Below are 16,368 nucleotides of genomic sequence, written 5' to 3' on the forward strand. Positions count from 1 at the left end.
AACTTTATGTTATGTGAATCTCACCTCAATAAAAAATAAAATAAAATCAAAAGAGGCATGTTATAAAGTGGAATGCAAACTGGCATGAATTTCCAACAGCAGACTTCCAGGGAGCTTTGCCTCCCCTCTGCTGCTGCGGGCGACTCTCAGAGAGAAGCTGTGGAAGGACTGTCCTCATGGAGGCAGGGCTGAGGAGAAGGCTCAAGACAGAGGAAGCGGGAATTCCAGCGGTTGCCCAGGCTGGCCTCCTGTGTCCCAGAAGTCAGTCTTGAGGGGTTGGGAGCTAGTGGAAGGCTCCCCCCGGCTGGGTGCCTCCTGGAGAGCAGCACCATGGCTCCCTCCCATCCCCACTGCCCGGGGACTGGGCTCTTCCCAGGTCCTGGGACGCTCAGCTGCTCTGGCTCCTCCTGACCCCTTCCTGCCTTCAGGCTTCTTCCCACAGCCTGTGCCTCCAGTCCTCTCAGCTCTGGAACCCTCTGGCAGATACGTGCGTGTCTCAGCCCCCGTCCCCGCCCCCAGAGGGCCATCAGGTGACTCTAGAGCACCCCACCTGCCCCTGCTGTCAAGGCCCATGGGGAGCGTGCAGCAGCTCAGGAAGGTGGTCTTCCTCCCAGCTGGTGGCCGGTGGTATTCCTGCTTTATGACCCAGCCCTGCTCTGACAAGTGTCTTCTTTCAGTGATGGGACGTGGGACGGTCACCCGGTTTGCACATTCCCCAAAGGGAAGTGGTCTTGCTACCTGACTCAGAAGACAGAAGTGAGTCATGGGAGCTGAGAAGCAGGACAGGGAGAGTCCCTCCGCCCCCCTTCCCCGCTCCAGGCCTTGGGGCCCCTCATGTCCGAGGCCTCTCTGCCAGCCCACCGTGGGGCCCTCAGGGAAAGTAGGGAAGGAGCCTTGAAATTAGCCATTTACACCAGCATTTTCCAGATGAGGAAGCTGAGCCCCAGGGGGAAGGAGATGGCTGCTGGGGGTGACAGGAGCGGCCAGCCAGCACCCTCCCCGGGGGGCCCAGATCGGCTTCCAGTTCCTCATGGCCAGTGAACCCCAAACACGTGCTGAGCATGTTGCCTGTCAGGACCCTCCCCCTCCCAGGGGCAGGGGTGGGCAGGTTCTCACATCTAGATGTTCCAGGCCTGACAGCCCTGGTTTCCCCCTGCCCCCCCTTTTTTTTTTAAGATTTTATTTATTTATCCATGAGACACAGAGAGAGAGGCAGAGACACGGGCTGAGGGAGAAGCAGGCTCCGTGCAGGGAGCCCGAAGGGAACTCGATCCCGGGACTGATCCCGGGACTCCAGGATCAGGCCCCGGGCAGAAGGCAGCGCTACACTGCTGCCCCCACCCCGCCCCTGGGGGCTGCCCATCCCTGGTTTTCCTAACCCTCCCCACCTCCAGGACTGCAAATGAACCCGCGCTCCGCCCCCCAGTGATACAATCCAACCCCTCCCTATGACATTGGCTCATTCATTCATTCCTTTATCCTCTCATTCATTCACTCGGCAAATCTCTATTGAACTCAGAATCTTGGGGAGATTTTATTAGAGGCCTTCCTGCACGTAGGACCAACATGCCCTGTTTCTCCGAGGCTGGGGTCAGGACGCAGGCACCTTCTGCCCGCAGCCCCCTAGGCGAGGAGCCCGGGCTCAGTCCTGCAGCTTGCTGGTGTACACCTCAGCCCTGTCCAGCGGCGGCCCCCGGTTCACAGACGTGTACACAGCCTCTGAGGTCCCCAGGGACCGGGGGACGGCCTCCTGCGTGATCTGGGAGTCGTGCGTCCTCGTTTCCTGGTCAGAGCTGCCCGTGTCCCTGACCGAGCAGATGGAGAGGGCGAGGGTTAGGGGCGCAGAGAGCAACCCTAAACCCCTCCGGCTGGCCGGAGCCCTTTGCCCTAGACGCTGTTTTCACCCGCGTCACCCCAGGCGTGCACTCAGTAGACCAGTGTTTGCAGAGCACTCACAGTGCACCAAGCCCTGAGATGCGGGAGTGCAGGGGGCGGGGGGCACCCTTTGCAACTGGGTGAACAGTCTACAGATCTTAGCAGGAGCTGGACACGGTGGAGGCCGTGATCCAAATCCCCAAAGAGCTACGACTGTGTGGGGAAACGGGCCACAGCAAAGAATGACCAGATGGAATGGACAAGTCTGGGGTGGGAGCCCCCAGAAGGCTTCCTGGAGGAGGGGACCGTGCATAGCCTGCGGAGAGTGGGTGGAGAAAGGCATTCCAGGCATGTGAGAGGAAGGGCTGAGAGTGTCTGGGGCAACCGTGGGCACTTGGGTGGAGCTGGCGGGGGGCGGGGGATGGAGGAGGGCTCAGTGGAGGAGCCAGGCCCTCATCAGGTAACAGGACCTTTGGTGCCAGATTAACCCGTTGCCCAAAAGGAGGGAGGGACAAGACCCCGTCCTGCCGGCTCCCAGGCCAGACAGACCAGACTCCTGGCGGCTAATCTTACCTATTGTTTGTGTTTTTATTGACTTAAGGGGGGGGGGCACCTGATTTGCAAGTTCCCTGCCCCTGACTCCATCCCCCACCCCCCTCCAGCCCCCGTGGCTTTTTCCACCCGGCTAATTTCTGCATCCATTGAACTTCACCTACTCCGAGCTTTTCCATCTGCTCCCCCCACCCACACGGGACAGGCACCCCTCTCCATCTCCAAAGCCTCCCGGGGGCTCCCTCCCTCTCGCTGAGAGGACTTGACAAGTCATAGGACTTTAAGAGTCATCTCTGTCCCGAAGAGACCTCGCTCCTGCTGCTTCTTCCTCCAGGAAGCCCACCCTGGTGGTCCCGGCAGGATTTCCTCAGCCTTCTCTGGATTCCCATGGCACCTGCTGGCGCCTCGCTTCAGCCCCGTGCCACCCGCCCAGGATTGGTGGATCGTGTGCACACCTGACCTCCCACCAGGCAGCCTGTTAGCTGCTCCAGACACCCACAGGGGACCTCCAGTCCTGATCCAAACGGACACACGTCAGGGCTGTCGGTAGCACCAGGAGCCCAGGCTCCGGTCCCAGCTGTTTTAACTGGCCATGTGACCCGGGGCCACCCTTCCCCTGTTCTGGCCTCAGTTTCCCCACGAGTCTAGCCAGGGGGTGGATTATGACAATGAACCCTAATACTTGTGGAGTATCCAGGTGCCGCCCTACAAACTCCGTGGGGATTATGCCGCTGACAGGTCATGACTCCACAGGGAGGATAATGGTTTTTAGCACCCCCCTTTCCCAGATGGGGACATTGAGGCATGGGAGACGTGTGGGAGCTGCGACCTGCCCACAAAGTCCCGCTGCTGGGTCCCCCCGCCCGGCTGAATGACTCTACCGTGGACACCCCAGAATGCTGCTCCCCTCTCACTGGACCCCACCCCAGCCCAGGGTGGAAGGCGGCTCCCTTGCCTTCTGGGCTCCCCCCTCCCCCACCTCAGAAGACGCTGTGGGTGGAGTGTGCCCAGTGCCCCCAGTGCCCCCAGTCCGGGCCTCCAGCCAGCAGGTACTCACAAAAGGCTGAGGACAACGGCGCCGGCAAAGGCGACCAGCAGGAAGAAGGGCAGGGAGCCCAGGATGGACGTGATGACGATCATGCCCCCGCTCCGCCGGCCCGGCCACGTGTCGATCGCCACATACGGGGTGGCTAACAGGACATGGGCCCACTTAGTCCCCAGACACAGCACCCCTCAGCCTTCTCCCAGGGACACACGCGCCCCCCCCCACCCGGCAGGGCAGCCACGGGTCTCGGGATGAAGGGGGACCCTGGTCAATGTCTGTGTCCCCCCCCCGCACAGCCCCGAGATGCAGTCCCCTTGCTTGCCCCTCCCTGGCGTGTCTCCTTTCTCCCTAATTGTCTTTCTGCGTAATTTTCAATTACAAACTAAACCCTTCTGGTGAAATGGAAGGGACGCAGATTATAAGCGATTCAGGACAGAACAAGGGCCCGGGCTAAGGGGCCAAGTGCACCTCAGTTTCCCCTCGGCTCTGGCCCGCATCACCCTTTGGAACTACACGAACTCTTCATAGGTCCTCCTGCGAGCCGGCCGCTTCGCAGCCACTGTCCCTCGCACACCTGACAAGACCCCTGCTCTGCAGATCGCTCACCGCAGCCGAGGGGGGCTGGGCTCCTATTCAAGGGCACCCGGACCCCAGACCCAAGTCTACGGGGCTGGGTGGTTCCAGAGGGCACGCTGTCCCAAGCTGACCTCCTGCCCTGCCCAAGAAGAGCTGGGCCTAGCGCTTCTGTCTGCATTGCTCCAAGAATCCCTGAGGGGATGCAGAGCAAGGGCTTTTCTCCCCACTTCTCAGATGTGGAGACTGAGGTCCTGACGGGTTCACAGAGCGGTGAGATGCAGGGGCTGGGCTTGAACTCAGCACCCTCGGTCCCAGGGCAGGGAGACTTCGATGCACTGATGTGCCATGGGAAGGATGGGTGGGGGGCCACCCCAGCCACACCCAACCCTAGCCCTGTGACCTCAAGCAAGCTTTCTGAGCCACTGCAGGCCCTGGAAGCTTACCGAGGGGGTTGGGGGTCTGAGGAGGCTTAATGCTGAGCTGACAAGCTGACAAGCGTCAACTTGGGCACCAAGGTGTGGGGGCCGGGGCTCTAACGTTAGGGTCAGGTGCTGTCAAGATTACCCTGGGAAATCTCCTCCGCTGCCCCTCTGCTTCAGCAGACACGATTCTGTGTCTAAACCTCAGATGCATGTTGAGAACCCGGATGGAGGCTTGAGGAGGGACTGGGCAGGACCACAGGCCGCCGCCTGGGCCCCTGAGCTCCCTGGCCTTTAGGAGGCCTGCCGAGTCTCCAGAGAACAGGGTGGAGAGGTGGGCGGCACTCTGGCTGCCTCCCCTGCTCGCCCCCTGCACCAACTCCTCGCCTCCGGACCCATCTGGAACCATCTGGAACCATCTGACGTGGCTGTGAGGTCTCCACAAAGGGGCAGGCTAGGATGGAAATGCGGGATAGACCCCCTGCCCCTTGGAGACAAAAGCCTTGACTATGGTCCTGCCATCATGCCAGCCCATCCTTCCCCTGCCTCTGCCGACACCTGGCCCCAGGGGAGGGAGACAAGGGCAGGCAGGGGGGTCTCGGGTCAAACCACTTTAGGTTGCCTTTTCCTCATCAGTCCACTAGCCTGCCTGTGTCTGGGGGTACTTTGCTGAGCGACGGCCTGAGGGTGTGCCCCACGTCCCCCTGAGGGTCACCCCCCAGCCCAGCCCTGCCACTCACGCCGGTTGGTGCGGATGGGGTCGGACCACAGGGTCTGGTCCTGCACCAAGCCCGTGGACATATTGACAAGGACGTACTTGAACCTGCAAGGAGACAGAGAGAGGGGGACGTCTAAGCATCCCGTGCGCCCCGGCCAGAGGCAGGTGGAGGGATCAGGATGGGGTTGGGGGGGCAGAGGAGGACCTTCTAGGAGATGGAAGTATAGATGGCTACAAGGTGGGCTCCGGGCCACAGGACAGTGCTGGACTTGGCATTGGGGCCCTTGCCCCCTACTCCTGCCCCTGGACTTTTTCCACAAAGCCTTCAGGGTCAGTGGCCCTTCTCGCAGCTCGCCCTCCGGGGCCCCCCTGTTTCTCTATTATCTACAGGACGAGTGTAGCATTTTGGCTGACCCATTTGTCCTCATGGCGTTCGTGCCTTCCTCCCAGCCTGGTCCTTGGTATCACAAAAGGGACTTAAAAAACAAACAAAAGAAGGAATAATATTCATTCCCAACCCAACTGCCTTGAGACAGGACTACACATTTATATAGAAATTCCAATCCAGTGCCACTAACCATAATGAAAGATCAGCACAAAATTTCCAGAGCCCACCTGAGGCCTCCTACACGGTCAGCTAAAAATGATGGATAGTCTGAGAACTAAAAAATTGACAGCCTCTTGTATGATGTTAAAAAAAAAAAAAAAGATGACCCTTAAAATCTCTACAACCTCCAGTGTTTTGCTTAATCTCCTATTTCTCTGGGTTTGAAGAGAATTCCAGAGGCCAGGATATGTGCCTTGAGTTCCCCAGGTAGGAGGCTCAGGGATGTAGGTGGAAGGCGGGGGGTTTCCCTCATTAAGAACAAGGTTGGAGGTAGGGGAGAGGACACCGAGGCTTCTGTCCAGCCCTGTGGCCGAGGCCGAAGGAGACGCCAGCCCTCTGACAGGATGGCAGGCAGGGTGGTCTGGGCCCCGAGCGCACCTGGCAGGTGCAGAGTCTCGGGCCTGGGTGCTTCCATGGTTACAGGAGTGGCGGTACCCGAGGCTCTGGCACAGGCGGGACCCCACGGCCATGGATCAGGGCTGAGTCCCCAGCTCCGCATGGAGAAGAAACAAGTGTGGAAAAGAATCAGGGACGTGCTTTGGTAGGGAGAGGGGGCACAGAGGATATGTCAGAAGGAGGCAGGAAAAGGCAGAGGATGGGCTGGTAGCAGGAAAAGCCTTCAACGGGGCTGGGGCTCTAATTCATGTGGGGCCACTGCTTTTCAGGCAGGGACCCCTCCTCTCTCCAGACCAGCTAGTTCCTGTGGAATGAAGTGGATTGGGAAGGAGCTGCCACAGGTGATGAGCCGGGACCAGGTGCTGGATTTGCAGAGCTGGGTACAAAATGGAAATGCAGGCCCCTTGGTTAAAAAAAAAAAAAAAAGAATTTCAAGGTGACAACAGCAGAGGATTAAGCCAAGCAGCCAAGCAGAGGTCCTTCTGAGCCCAGGGGTCCTGGCCTGGTCACACGGCCCTTCAGGAGACCAGGCACAAGACATGTGGCCTCGCACACCTCCCCCTCCTGGGCCTTCCCGAGTCGGGGCCAGGGCAGCGCTGCCTCTCGCACCCACCTGTACTCCGTGGCTGCTGACAGGGGCGCGTTGCAGAGACCCCCGAAGTTGGGGTCTGACTGGCAGGTCCCGTTGGCGCCTACCCTGACGAGGTACGCGTTCAGGATTTCCGAGGCCCGGGCCACATCCCCCACGGCGTCCAAGCTGGGCAGGTCACTGCAGGGGATCAGGCCAAAGGCCGCGGCCTTATAGGGGCCTGTCCTCCCTCCCTCTGTCTGCTGGACCGTGGAGCTCAGCGGGGCCCTGGCGCCGTCCTGCACCGAGGCGTTCCTGGAGCTGGCTGCAGGGGCAGGGGCAGGGGCAGGAGTCAGGCCACCCCAGCTCAAAGGTACTCACTCAGCCAGTCACCCAGCACTGCCGCACATCCTCTGGGGGTCCCAGGCAGGGGTGGGGTCCCTCAGGGGCTCCCTCAGAGCACCCCCGACTTAGGGCAAGAGCACCCCCTCTTCCTACAGGCCTGTAAGATCTCACAGGTCCTCCTACTCCAACAGACTTCTGTCATTCTCCCCTGAGACCACTGGATCGTCTTCTTCTTTTTTAAGATTTATTTATTTATGGAGACAGAGCTTGAGCGAGTGTAGTGGCAAGGGGCAGAGGGAGAAAGTCTCCAGCAGATTCCGCGCTGAGCACAGAGCCCAACACGGGGCTCGATCTCACACCCCTGCGATCATGACCTGAGCTGAAACCAAGAGTCTGTTGCTCCCCCCACTGCGCCACCCAGGCGCCCCTAGATCTTCTCTTCTGTAAAATGAGAAGGGGGGGTCATATGGTTCAGGGGGAATAGTGTGGAGGTGCACAGACCTATGCTGGGTCCTAGGCCGCTTCCTGACTTGCTGGGTGACTTTGGACAACGCATTCTACCTCTCTGGACCCCTGTCTGTGAAATGGGAGAGAAACACCCCACTGTGTGTACAGATTGGGCACAAGCCCAGGTGACGGCTCTGAATGAGCTGCTGTAAAAGACTGGCTGCCAGGAACGTAAGAGGTGGTCCCTGGGAAGCCCAGGATTGCTCTGGTGACCGGGCAGGGGCCGGCCCGGAGCACGCGGGTCCCAGTGCATAGTTCCCCTCACCAACGCCAGTTGCTACCCACTGGGGGAAGCACGGGGAAGCACTAGGGGCCACAGAGATCTGGGTTTGCTTCCCAGCCTGGGAGCTCCTAGGAGCCATCCCGTCTCCGTGAGCCTAGGTCCCTCGCTCTGAGATGGGCATCAGCTCTGTGATGGGACAGTTGTCTTGCGGGCTGGTTGTCAACATTCGCTCCAAGGCACGTGAAGCCCTGAGTATGATGTACGTGCTCAGTGACTGGCACTGTCTTTACTTCTCCACCTGCCCGACATCTCTCCAGGCCAAGCACGGATGTGTGACGGCAGCACGCAGCCCAGGGCTGGCACACGGCAGGCACTGGTGGCTGTCGGTGAGGTCCCCGGGGGTAGCTGAATGACAGAGCTAGAGCGTCCCCCGAGCTGCCCCCTCTCCTCCTCCCCGCAGACAGTCCGAAGCCCCCTTCAGCGCCGCCCAAGGGAAGCAAACCCTCACCGAGGTTGACCAGGACATAGAGGTAGATCTCATAGGTGCCATTGAGGGTCGCCGCGCTGTCAAACATGCACAGAGGCTTTTCCAAGGCCACAGTAGTGAGGGTGGGGTTGTTGGTGGCAAAGGTCACGCTGGCCAGTTGGGGCTGGAGGTTCACACCTATAGGAGGCAGGGAGGACAGGTGCTGACCCCCGGTAGAACTGTCCACACCCATGGGCACGCTCTGCCCCCTGCCCCAGTCTGCATACCATTATTGGGTGTGCCAGGCCCTGGGGCTCACCCTGCCTGCGGCCCATCTCAAGAATTTGTCTCAGACACAGGTGGCACCCCTGCCCCTACCAGCCGTCCCTCCAGAAACCAAGCAGTCTGGCCTAACGACTGCCCTCTCTCCCCACACACAGACAGTCAGTTGCCAAGAACCCCACTGCCTCCACAGGCATCTCTTCACCCCGTCAGCCCAGTCTAGGAATTCCACTCTCTTGACTTGGACCCCAGAAACAAGCTCCCCTTCCCCAGTCTTCTGCTCTCTAACGGGCACATTTGACCCTGTCGCTCTCCTGCTAGGCCCCTTTTGGGGCTCACCCACTGCATTGGAAGGGCCTCCAGCGCAGTCCGGCTTCTCTGGAGAGGCATCATAGTCCAGAAGCTCTGGGCTCTGCCTCCCTGGGTGCCCAGGCTCACCCCAAAGCACGCCCCACCCCATCCCATGCTCCAGCCAGGCTGATGGACCCTGGTGGGGAGGTTCCCAGGATAGACCACACTGCCTCTCTCTTGAACTTGCCCAGCTGCCTCTTCCCCTGAAATGTCCCGGCACCTCCAGGGTCTAGTCCAGCCCCTTCTCTGCTCCCCCGCAGATCCTGTGTGTGTCACAGCGCCCATCCCAGGAATCTGATCCGTGAGCCCTGGAATCCCCCACCCAAGGGAGCTCATTAAACAGTGCTGTCTTTATTATTAATATCCGATGCCCAGGGCTTGGCACAGAGGGAATTCCCAGGGCTGCGCTCCATCCCTGCGCTCAGGACCGTGGGGCCGGCTGCCCGCCCTCCCGGGGCACGACCCTCTGTCCCTTCCCCGCTTACCCACGCCCAGCCGTAGGCCGCCGAGGGCCAGCAGGGCCCAGAGCGGGGGCATCGCCCTGAACAAGACGCGGGAGCGCGGGCGGGCTGCGGGGCCCGGGGAGCCCAGCGCCTCTCGGCGTCCGCGCACCTGGCGGCCCGGCCTCCCTCGGCGCGCCCCGCCCCCCGGCCGCGCTGGCCAATCCCCGGGCTCCTCGCGGCCTATTTGCATACGATCCGCCCCCGTCCCCCGGACCGCGAGGTGCCCCCGGAGGCTCACTCACACCTGTCGGACCTTCCCTCCCTTCGACCCCGCGCGCCTTTACCGAAGCGCCTACTGTGTGCACAGGCTCAGGCGGCGCTTTCACAGCCTAATCAGACCTCGAGGGCGGCGGGGGGCGAGACATCCCCTCTCTGGGCCGCCGTGTCCACACTGGGAAACGGGGCGCTAATTCCTACAGCTATTTATGGAGACCCTGCTAAGTGCCAGGTACTGGCTGGACTCTGGTGGAGATAGTTGCAACAGGTTCATCAGAGAAAGTGCTGTCATGGAAACCTTGAGGTCCCGGGCCTGGGAGCTATCTGGATGCGCCAGGGTGACCCTTTGTTTTGTTGTTGTTGTTGTTGTTGTTGTTTAAAGATTTTATTTATTTATTCATAAGAGACACAGAGAGAGAGGCAGAGACACAGGCAGAGGGAGAAGCAGGCTCTACACAGGGAGCCCGATATGGGACTCGATCCCAGGACCCTGGGATCATGCCTGGGCCAAAGGCAGGCGCTAAACCACTGAACCACCCAGGCGTCCTCGGGGTGACCCTTTGTGGTCACAGGTGCAAGGCCAGGGCTCCTCAGGGACTCCCGAAACGCCCAGATTGGAGGAGCACAGTCCTGCTGCCCAGCCTGGGCTATTTATTTCAAAAGGCCTGCTTCCCATGGAGCGTTTGAAAACAGTGCTGTGGGCTTCACCTGGTCTAGATGGTTCCTTCCAGAGTCAGGAATGGTAGTTTTCTGCAAGAGTATCTTAAATACTATATTTTACATTTAAGACATAAGTCAACAAGGATGGGAAAAAACTAGAATTAGAAACCAACAGAAAGTAAGGAATTCAGACACAATCCTGTGCAAAAAAAAAAAAAAGTGTCTAAGGGACTGGAAAGCTTGTCTGACTACACTCCCTTAGAGAGAGCTTTCTGAGGGCAAAGGGAACTCCTGCAGAACCCTGTTCCGCAGGAGTGAGGCAGAGGGGAGGGCGGAGCAGTTCTGCAGCAACTGGGTGTATCCTAGAACTGGGGTCAGGACCCAGGTCCTCACTATGGGATGAAGGAGATTTGGAAGGGAGGAAGAAGAACTCTCGAGGTATGGGGACTTTTTAAAGATTTTTCATTTATTTATTTGAGAGCCGGCTGCTCAAAAGCACATGAGCAGGGGAAGGGGCAAAGTGAGAGAGAGGAGCAGACGCCCGGCTGAGCAGGGACCTCCCCCCCCCCCCCGCACAGTCCAGGGGCTCCATCTGGGCCCTGGGTTCATGACCTGAGCTGAAGGTAGACACCCCCCAAACCCCAGATACCCCCTGGAGTTTTGGATTAGTAGCATTGTTAGGACAAAATAACAGCCCCCTAGTGCTACCTACTGAAGTAACTCCTAAGTGACAGGAGCCCACTTAGCACCCTGCATCCTGAAACAGCATTCCCCAGTAAAGGGCACCTGGGCCTTTTAGGTGACTCTGGGGCTGGGATGGGGAATGTCAAGAGGATCCTAGAATCTGGAGGAGTATTGGAAGATAATGGAGTTATGTTCAAGGTACTGGCCCAGACTTTCCAGCAGCCCAATGGAAAGTTTGTGCACAAAATAAATAGTGGAAGCAACATATTTAGCCCATTGGGTGAAACACGAATCCATGAGTCAATACTGGCACTTTAAGAAAAGTTGCAAAAGAGAACATTTTCCTTCAAAGAAGAAAACGAATAAATGTACAAGGAATGACAAAACAAAAATCGTCATTTGCAAACCTCCTGGTAATAATGGATTACGGGAAAGAATCCTCTCAATGTTAAAACCACTGATGAAAGATTTTTAAGGAACAAGATGTGTGGGAATCTGGGGGCGTCAAGTTAGTGAAGTAATTGAACCTAAGGTTACCAGGAATGGGGTGGGCTGACCTCATGTGCTTCCTGGGGTCGGGCCTCTGAGAAGGGCTTGGGACCATCTATGTGGTGCTCCCATCCAAAAACTTTAACCCAAATCTAAACAAGAAGAAACAATCGGACAGATCCAAATTGAGGGACTTTCTGCAAACCAACTGGTCTGGATGCTTTGAAAATGCTCAGATCCACAAAGGCAGAGGCAAACAAAACAAAAGGCTGAGAACTGTCGTAGGTTGAAGAAGACATAACAGCTCACTGCTCCTTGTGCCCCTTGATTAATTGTTGGATAAAAGCAACCTGTAGGGACACCTGATTGGTTTAGTCAGTTGAATGGTTGAATGGCTGATCCTTGGTTCCGACTCAGGTCGTGATCTCAGGGTCCTGGGATGGAGCCCTGCATCGGGCTCCCTGCTTGGCGGGAAGTCCGCTTCTCCCTCTCACCCTGCTGCTCCCCCTGCTTGTGCTTTCTCTGTCTCTGTCTCTCAAATAAACAAATAAAATATTTTAAAAACCCAACCTATAATGAGCCCCCTTGTAGTTAGCAGAACAATGAGAGAAATCTGGATTATGGGATGTGTGCTGGATAATAACACAGAGTAGACCTTCAGTTTCCTGAATGTGGTTGTGGTATGGTGGTTACGTGGAAGGAGACGTGTGCTGGAGTACTGTGCATACAATGTCACCGTATCTGAAACTAGCACAAGTATATGAGGAAGTCAGAGAGAAAAAGTAAGAGAGAAAGCAGATGTCACATCATCTTTCTCTGTGATGTTAACTCTGCCTGTTAACAATTGGTAAAAAATAAAAATAAAATATATATATATATATGGATATTCATTATATTATTCTTGAAATGTGTCTATAGTTTGAAATTTGCCCAAGTAAGAGTGTTTTTACAAACCAAACATCCTGGGGACATCTGGGTGGCTCAGCATCTGCCTTCAGCTCAGGTTGTGATTCTGGGGTCCTGGGATTGAGTCCTCATCCTGCTCCCTGCAGGGACCCTACTTCTCCCTCTGCCTATGTCCCTGCTTCTGCCTCTCTCTGTGTGTCTCTCATGAATAAATAAATAAAATCTTAAAAAAAAAAACTCATGCTCTCTGGAGCATGCTCGTCTCTGGACGTGTTTCCCCTCTGTGACATGGGGAGGGGTCCAGTCACTGGAGCCCGGACATATGGAGTGTATGGTCAGATCCCTATCGCTGGGGGACAGAAAGTCACTGCCCCAGAGATAGTGATCTCTTGGGCAAGGCGGTGGGAGTTTCCTCCAAGAATTTTTATGGGCTGACATTTCTCATCCAACGATTGTTTGTGAATGTGGACATAAATAGGGAGCGGCCAAGTTGACCACAAAGGCTCAGCCCAGAATCACCCACGAGAGGGAGAGGGAGAAGACCCCAGGCACTGCTGTCTTCTCTCAGATACTGCAATTTCTCATGAAAAAAAGAAAAAAAAAACATACAAAGAGTCCTCCAGTCTCTTGTCTTGCCCAAATATGGCTAGAACATCTGGGGAAAAGAGTTAAAATAACAATCTACAGAGGCCCCAAAACATTCTGGGAAAAAATAAAATAAAAAAGTCTTGGATTTATAAACAAGTCTCCACTTCAAAGATGCTGACTTTGGTGTGGCCAGTTCTGAAGAGGGACAAGTGCAGGAAAGAGGAGAGACTGTGGCACATTCCCCCGGGAGACACCCAGGCTGGTGTGTGAGCAAGGAGGTGGGGTACAGAGAGGCCACGACACCACTGTCCCCCTGCAGCACCCTGCCCATGTCCTTGTGCTGTGGCCCAGCATCCTGGGTACACATTCCCGAAACATTTTTGTCACAACATTTTATATATATAAAAATATATATATGTATATATTTTAATTTTTCGCTCTTTGATCCAGCAGATTCCATGGCTCCGAGCCTCAGACTGACTTCAGACCCATTCGGATACCTCAGATGCTTCAGCCCATCTCTGAACCCTGGCCCAGATGACAAGCCTGTCAGGAGGCCACCGCAAGCAGGAAGTCCTGTGATGTGAGAGGTTATGCAAACTTCCCGGCCCCATACAGGCCTCCTTTGAATTCGAAACATGGGGAATTTATGGGTTGGACATTCTCCACCCAGAAATGTCTCTTCCAGCACCAGAGAGGCCTGAGCCGGTTTCCACTACTCTTTTCTTTAGAAATCAGAGAAGTTGTGGGTCATCTTGACCCCTGAGCGCCCTTGCTTTCAGCCTTTGCTCCATCTGAGAGGGGCTGAGGGCCAAGCTTCCCTGCCTGCTCAGGTTCAGTCACTTTGGAACTAAACGAAATGAAAGGCGAGCAAAGCAACCCAAACCCCCAAGCCTTGGGAGCTCCCGGGTCCCAGCTCCGGGTTGTTCTCAGTGGCCCCCCCTTCTCCCCCATGCTCCAGCCACCCATCCTGCAGAGTGCCCTCCTGGAGGTCCTAAAGGACCCCCTGCCCCTTGCCAGAGCCTTGGTTTCTTTTTCAGTAAATGTGGGATATGGAGGTGTCCCGGGCCACGCGGAGGCCTGAGTGCAGTTGAGGGGTGAACACGCTCTGTGCCTGTGCCGGGGGCGCTGGGCAGTGTTGGAGGTTAGAGATCTCTCTCCCACTGCCCTCTGCCCGGCCCCATCAGGCTTGTCCTGCCCCCTCTGGGATGCCCAGTCCCCCCTTTCTGGCTCCTCTCATGCTGAATCGAACCTTACTCAACAGATGTCTCCTGAGCGCCTACTGTGTGCTGGGCACACCAGTCCCCCAAGGGACCCAAATCCATCTCCTCCTTCCTGGTCCTGCCACGCTGCCTGGTGCATCCTATTAGTTTTCTAGGGCTGCAGAAGCAAATACCGCAGGCTGGGCGGCCTAAGCCACAGAGACTTAGCTTCTCACAGTTCTAGAGGCCGAGAGTCTGATATCAAAGTGTGGGCAGGGCTGGTTCCTCCCAGGCCACTCTCCTCTTTTCCCAAGGACTCCGCTGTCACTGTCATCAGGTTGGATTAGGGCTCATCCTGATGACTGTATTTCACCTTAATTACCTCTTCAAAGGCCCCATCTCCAAACACAGTCATGTTCTGGTGTCCTGGGGGTTTGAGACTTCAGCCTATGGACCTGAGGGGATGCAGTTCACAACTGGCTGCTCCCCTGCCTTCCTGCCTGGACGAGTAACATAATGACAGGGACGACGCTAAGCATTTTACTCATATCAACTCCTGTATCATATCCTAGTCTGGGAGGCAGTATGATTATTGCCTCCACTTTGCAGGCGGGCAGCCAAGGCTCAGAGGGGTTGAGGAGGTGCCCGTGAGAACGGAGGCTCAGCCTGGGCAGGAGCAGGGTCTCTAACGCCAGCACCCAGCACAGTTCCTGACACCGCTGTGCTGGCCAGATGGACCTGTCGGGTGACCCCCAGGTTAGAAGTAGGGAAGAAGATTTTAAACTTAGGTTAAGGGGGCAGTGGCTGGATGGCTTAAAGGTTTAGCACCACTTTTAAAAAAAGAAAATATTTTATTTATTTATTCATGAGAGACAGAGAGAGAGAGAGAGAGAGAGGCAGAGACACAGGCAGAGGGAGAAGCAGGCTCCATGCAGGGAGCCCAGTATGGGACTCAATCCTGGGTCTCCAGGATCACGCCCTGGGCCCAAGGTGGAGCTAAACCGCTGAACCACCCGGGCTGCTCAATTAAACTTTTTATTTATTTATTTATTTATTTATTATAGTCACAGAAAGAGAGAGAGAGAGAGAGACGCAGAGACATAGGCAGAGGGAGAAGCAGGCTCCATGCACCAGGAGCCCGACGTGGGATTCGATCCCGGGTCTCCAGGATCGCGCCCTGGGCCAAAGGCAGGTGCCAAACCACTGCGCCACTCAGGGATCCCCAGGCTGCTCAATTAAAATCTTTAAAAATATAAAAATAAATAAACTTAGGGGACCCCAGTGTGCACTCCCTACCTCTACACGGCCCTACCTCCTCCTGGGTCCCCTCTTTCACCTGTCGTCTCTCCACCCAGAAGCCAGAGTGGCATTTCTACAGCATAAATCTGGTTGTCACCTCCTGGGGGCCCTGTGTCCGCAGGACACAGCCACAGCCCCAAGGCTCTGCAAGGCAGGTCAGCTCCCGCCAGCCTGTCTGTTCCCCCTCCCTCCCCTTCCCCTGGCACCAGCCCCAATGGACACTGGTACGTCCCCAAGCTCACCACACTCTCTCTAGCCGTTTGGCTCCGAAAACAAGGGCTTTCTCTGTTGTCCCCAACTTTGGTATCAATGACTAGTGCTCTCAAGGCCCCTCTCCTGAACCGCTGCCCTGAAGCGCAGCACACTGGGCCCTCTGCCTGGGGGACCCGTGCTGAGCTCCTGCAGAGACATCCCCATCCTGGAGACCCAGCCCCAATTCCTCCTCCTCCGGGCGTCCTTCTTCCCTGGCTCTCCTGCACACGGCCTGCATAGCTCTGATGACATCATGCCACTGGTGTGTCTTGCTCCCCCCAAACCCCAGAATCAGAGTCCTCCCCCAGGGCAGTGATAGAGTCCTCATCACAGTGACTCCCGTGCCCCCACCCAGGGCACATGCCCATCCGTGTTGAAGGAATGAGCGCAAGGATTTTTAAATTAGCATAAGGAGGAGAGAGGAGATTCTTTCGGGTGCCACGTGCAAATTGGTCCATGGCAGAGGCTGTCCTAAAGCATGGCCCGGGGCCACCCGGCTGCCCAGCGCCGTGGTCAGACCGGCTCCTACTGCTCCTGGCGGCATCCACTTTGGGATCTATCAAAGGACCTGGCCTGGGGCTCCAAGGAGCTGGTGCAGCCAAAGTGGCGGCTTCTCCCCACTGATGCCTGAGGGTGGCA

At 56.8% G+C, this 16,368-nt stretch overlaps 1 protein-coding gene across 1 annotated transcript; it reads right to left on the bottom strand.

The window, feature by feature from the left end:
* Positions 1–1,515: 1,515 nt before the first annotated feature.
* Positions 1,516–9,507, bottom strand: UPK3A (uroplakin 3A). The gene is made up of 6 exons (XM_055329079.1): positions 9,416–9,507; positions 8,340–8,495; positions 6,802–7,081; positions 5,208–5,290; positions 3,485–3,617; positions 1,516–1,805 (listed from the first exon to the last, which is right to left on the bottom strand). The coding sequence occupies exons 1-6, from the start codon at positions 9,465–9,467 to the stop codon at positions 1,643–1,645; spliced, it is 867 nt and encodes a 288-aa protein (XP_055185054.1). The 5' UTR covers positions 9,468–9,507; the 3' UTR covers positions 1,516–1,642.
* Between the last annotated feature and the right edge of the window lie 6,861 nt (positions 9,508–16,368).

Source organism: Nyctereutes procyonoides, unplaced genomic scaffold, assembly GCF_905146905.1.
Source record: "Nyctereutes procyonoides isolate TBG_1078 unplaced genomic scaffold, NYPRO_anot_genome, whole genome shotgun sequence".
In the NCBI taxonomy this organism is placed as follows: Eukaryota; Metazoa; Chordata; class Mammalia; order Carnivora; family Canidae; genus Nyctereutes; species Nyctereutes procyonoides.

Coding starts and splice junctions, on each gene's coding strand:
- UPK3A (XM_055329079.1), bottom strand. CDS start 9,467: ATGCCCCCGCTCTGGGCCCTGCTGGCCCTCGGCGGCCTACGGCTGGGC. Junction 5,291..6,801: donor TCAGCAGCCACGGAGTACAG/GTGGGTGCGAGA, acceptor GTCTCCTTGCAG/GTTCAAGTACGTCCTTGTCA. Junction 3,618..5,207: donor CCCCATCCGCACCAACCGGC/GTGAGTGGCAGG, acceptor ATGTCCTGTTAG/CCACCCCGTATGTGGCGATC.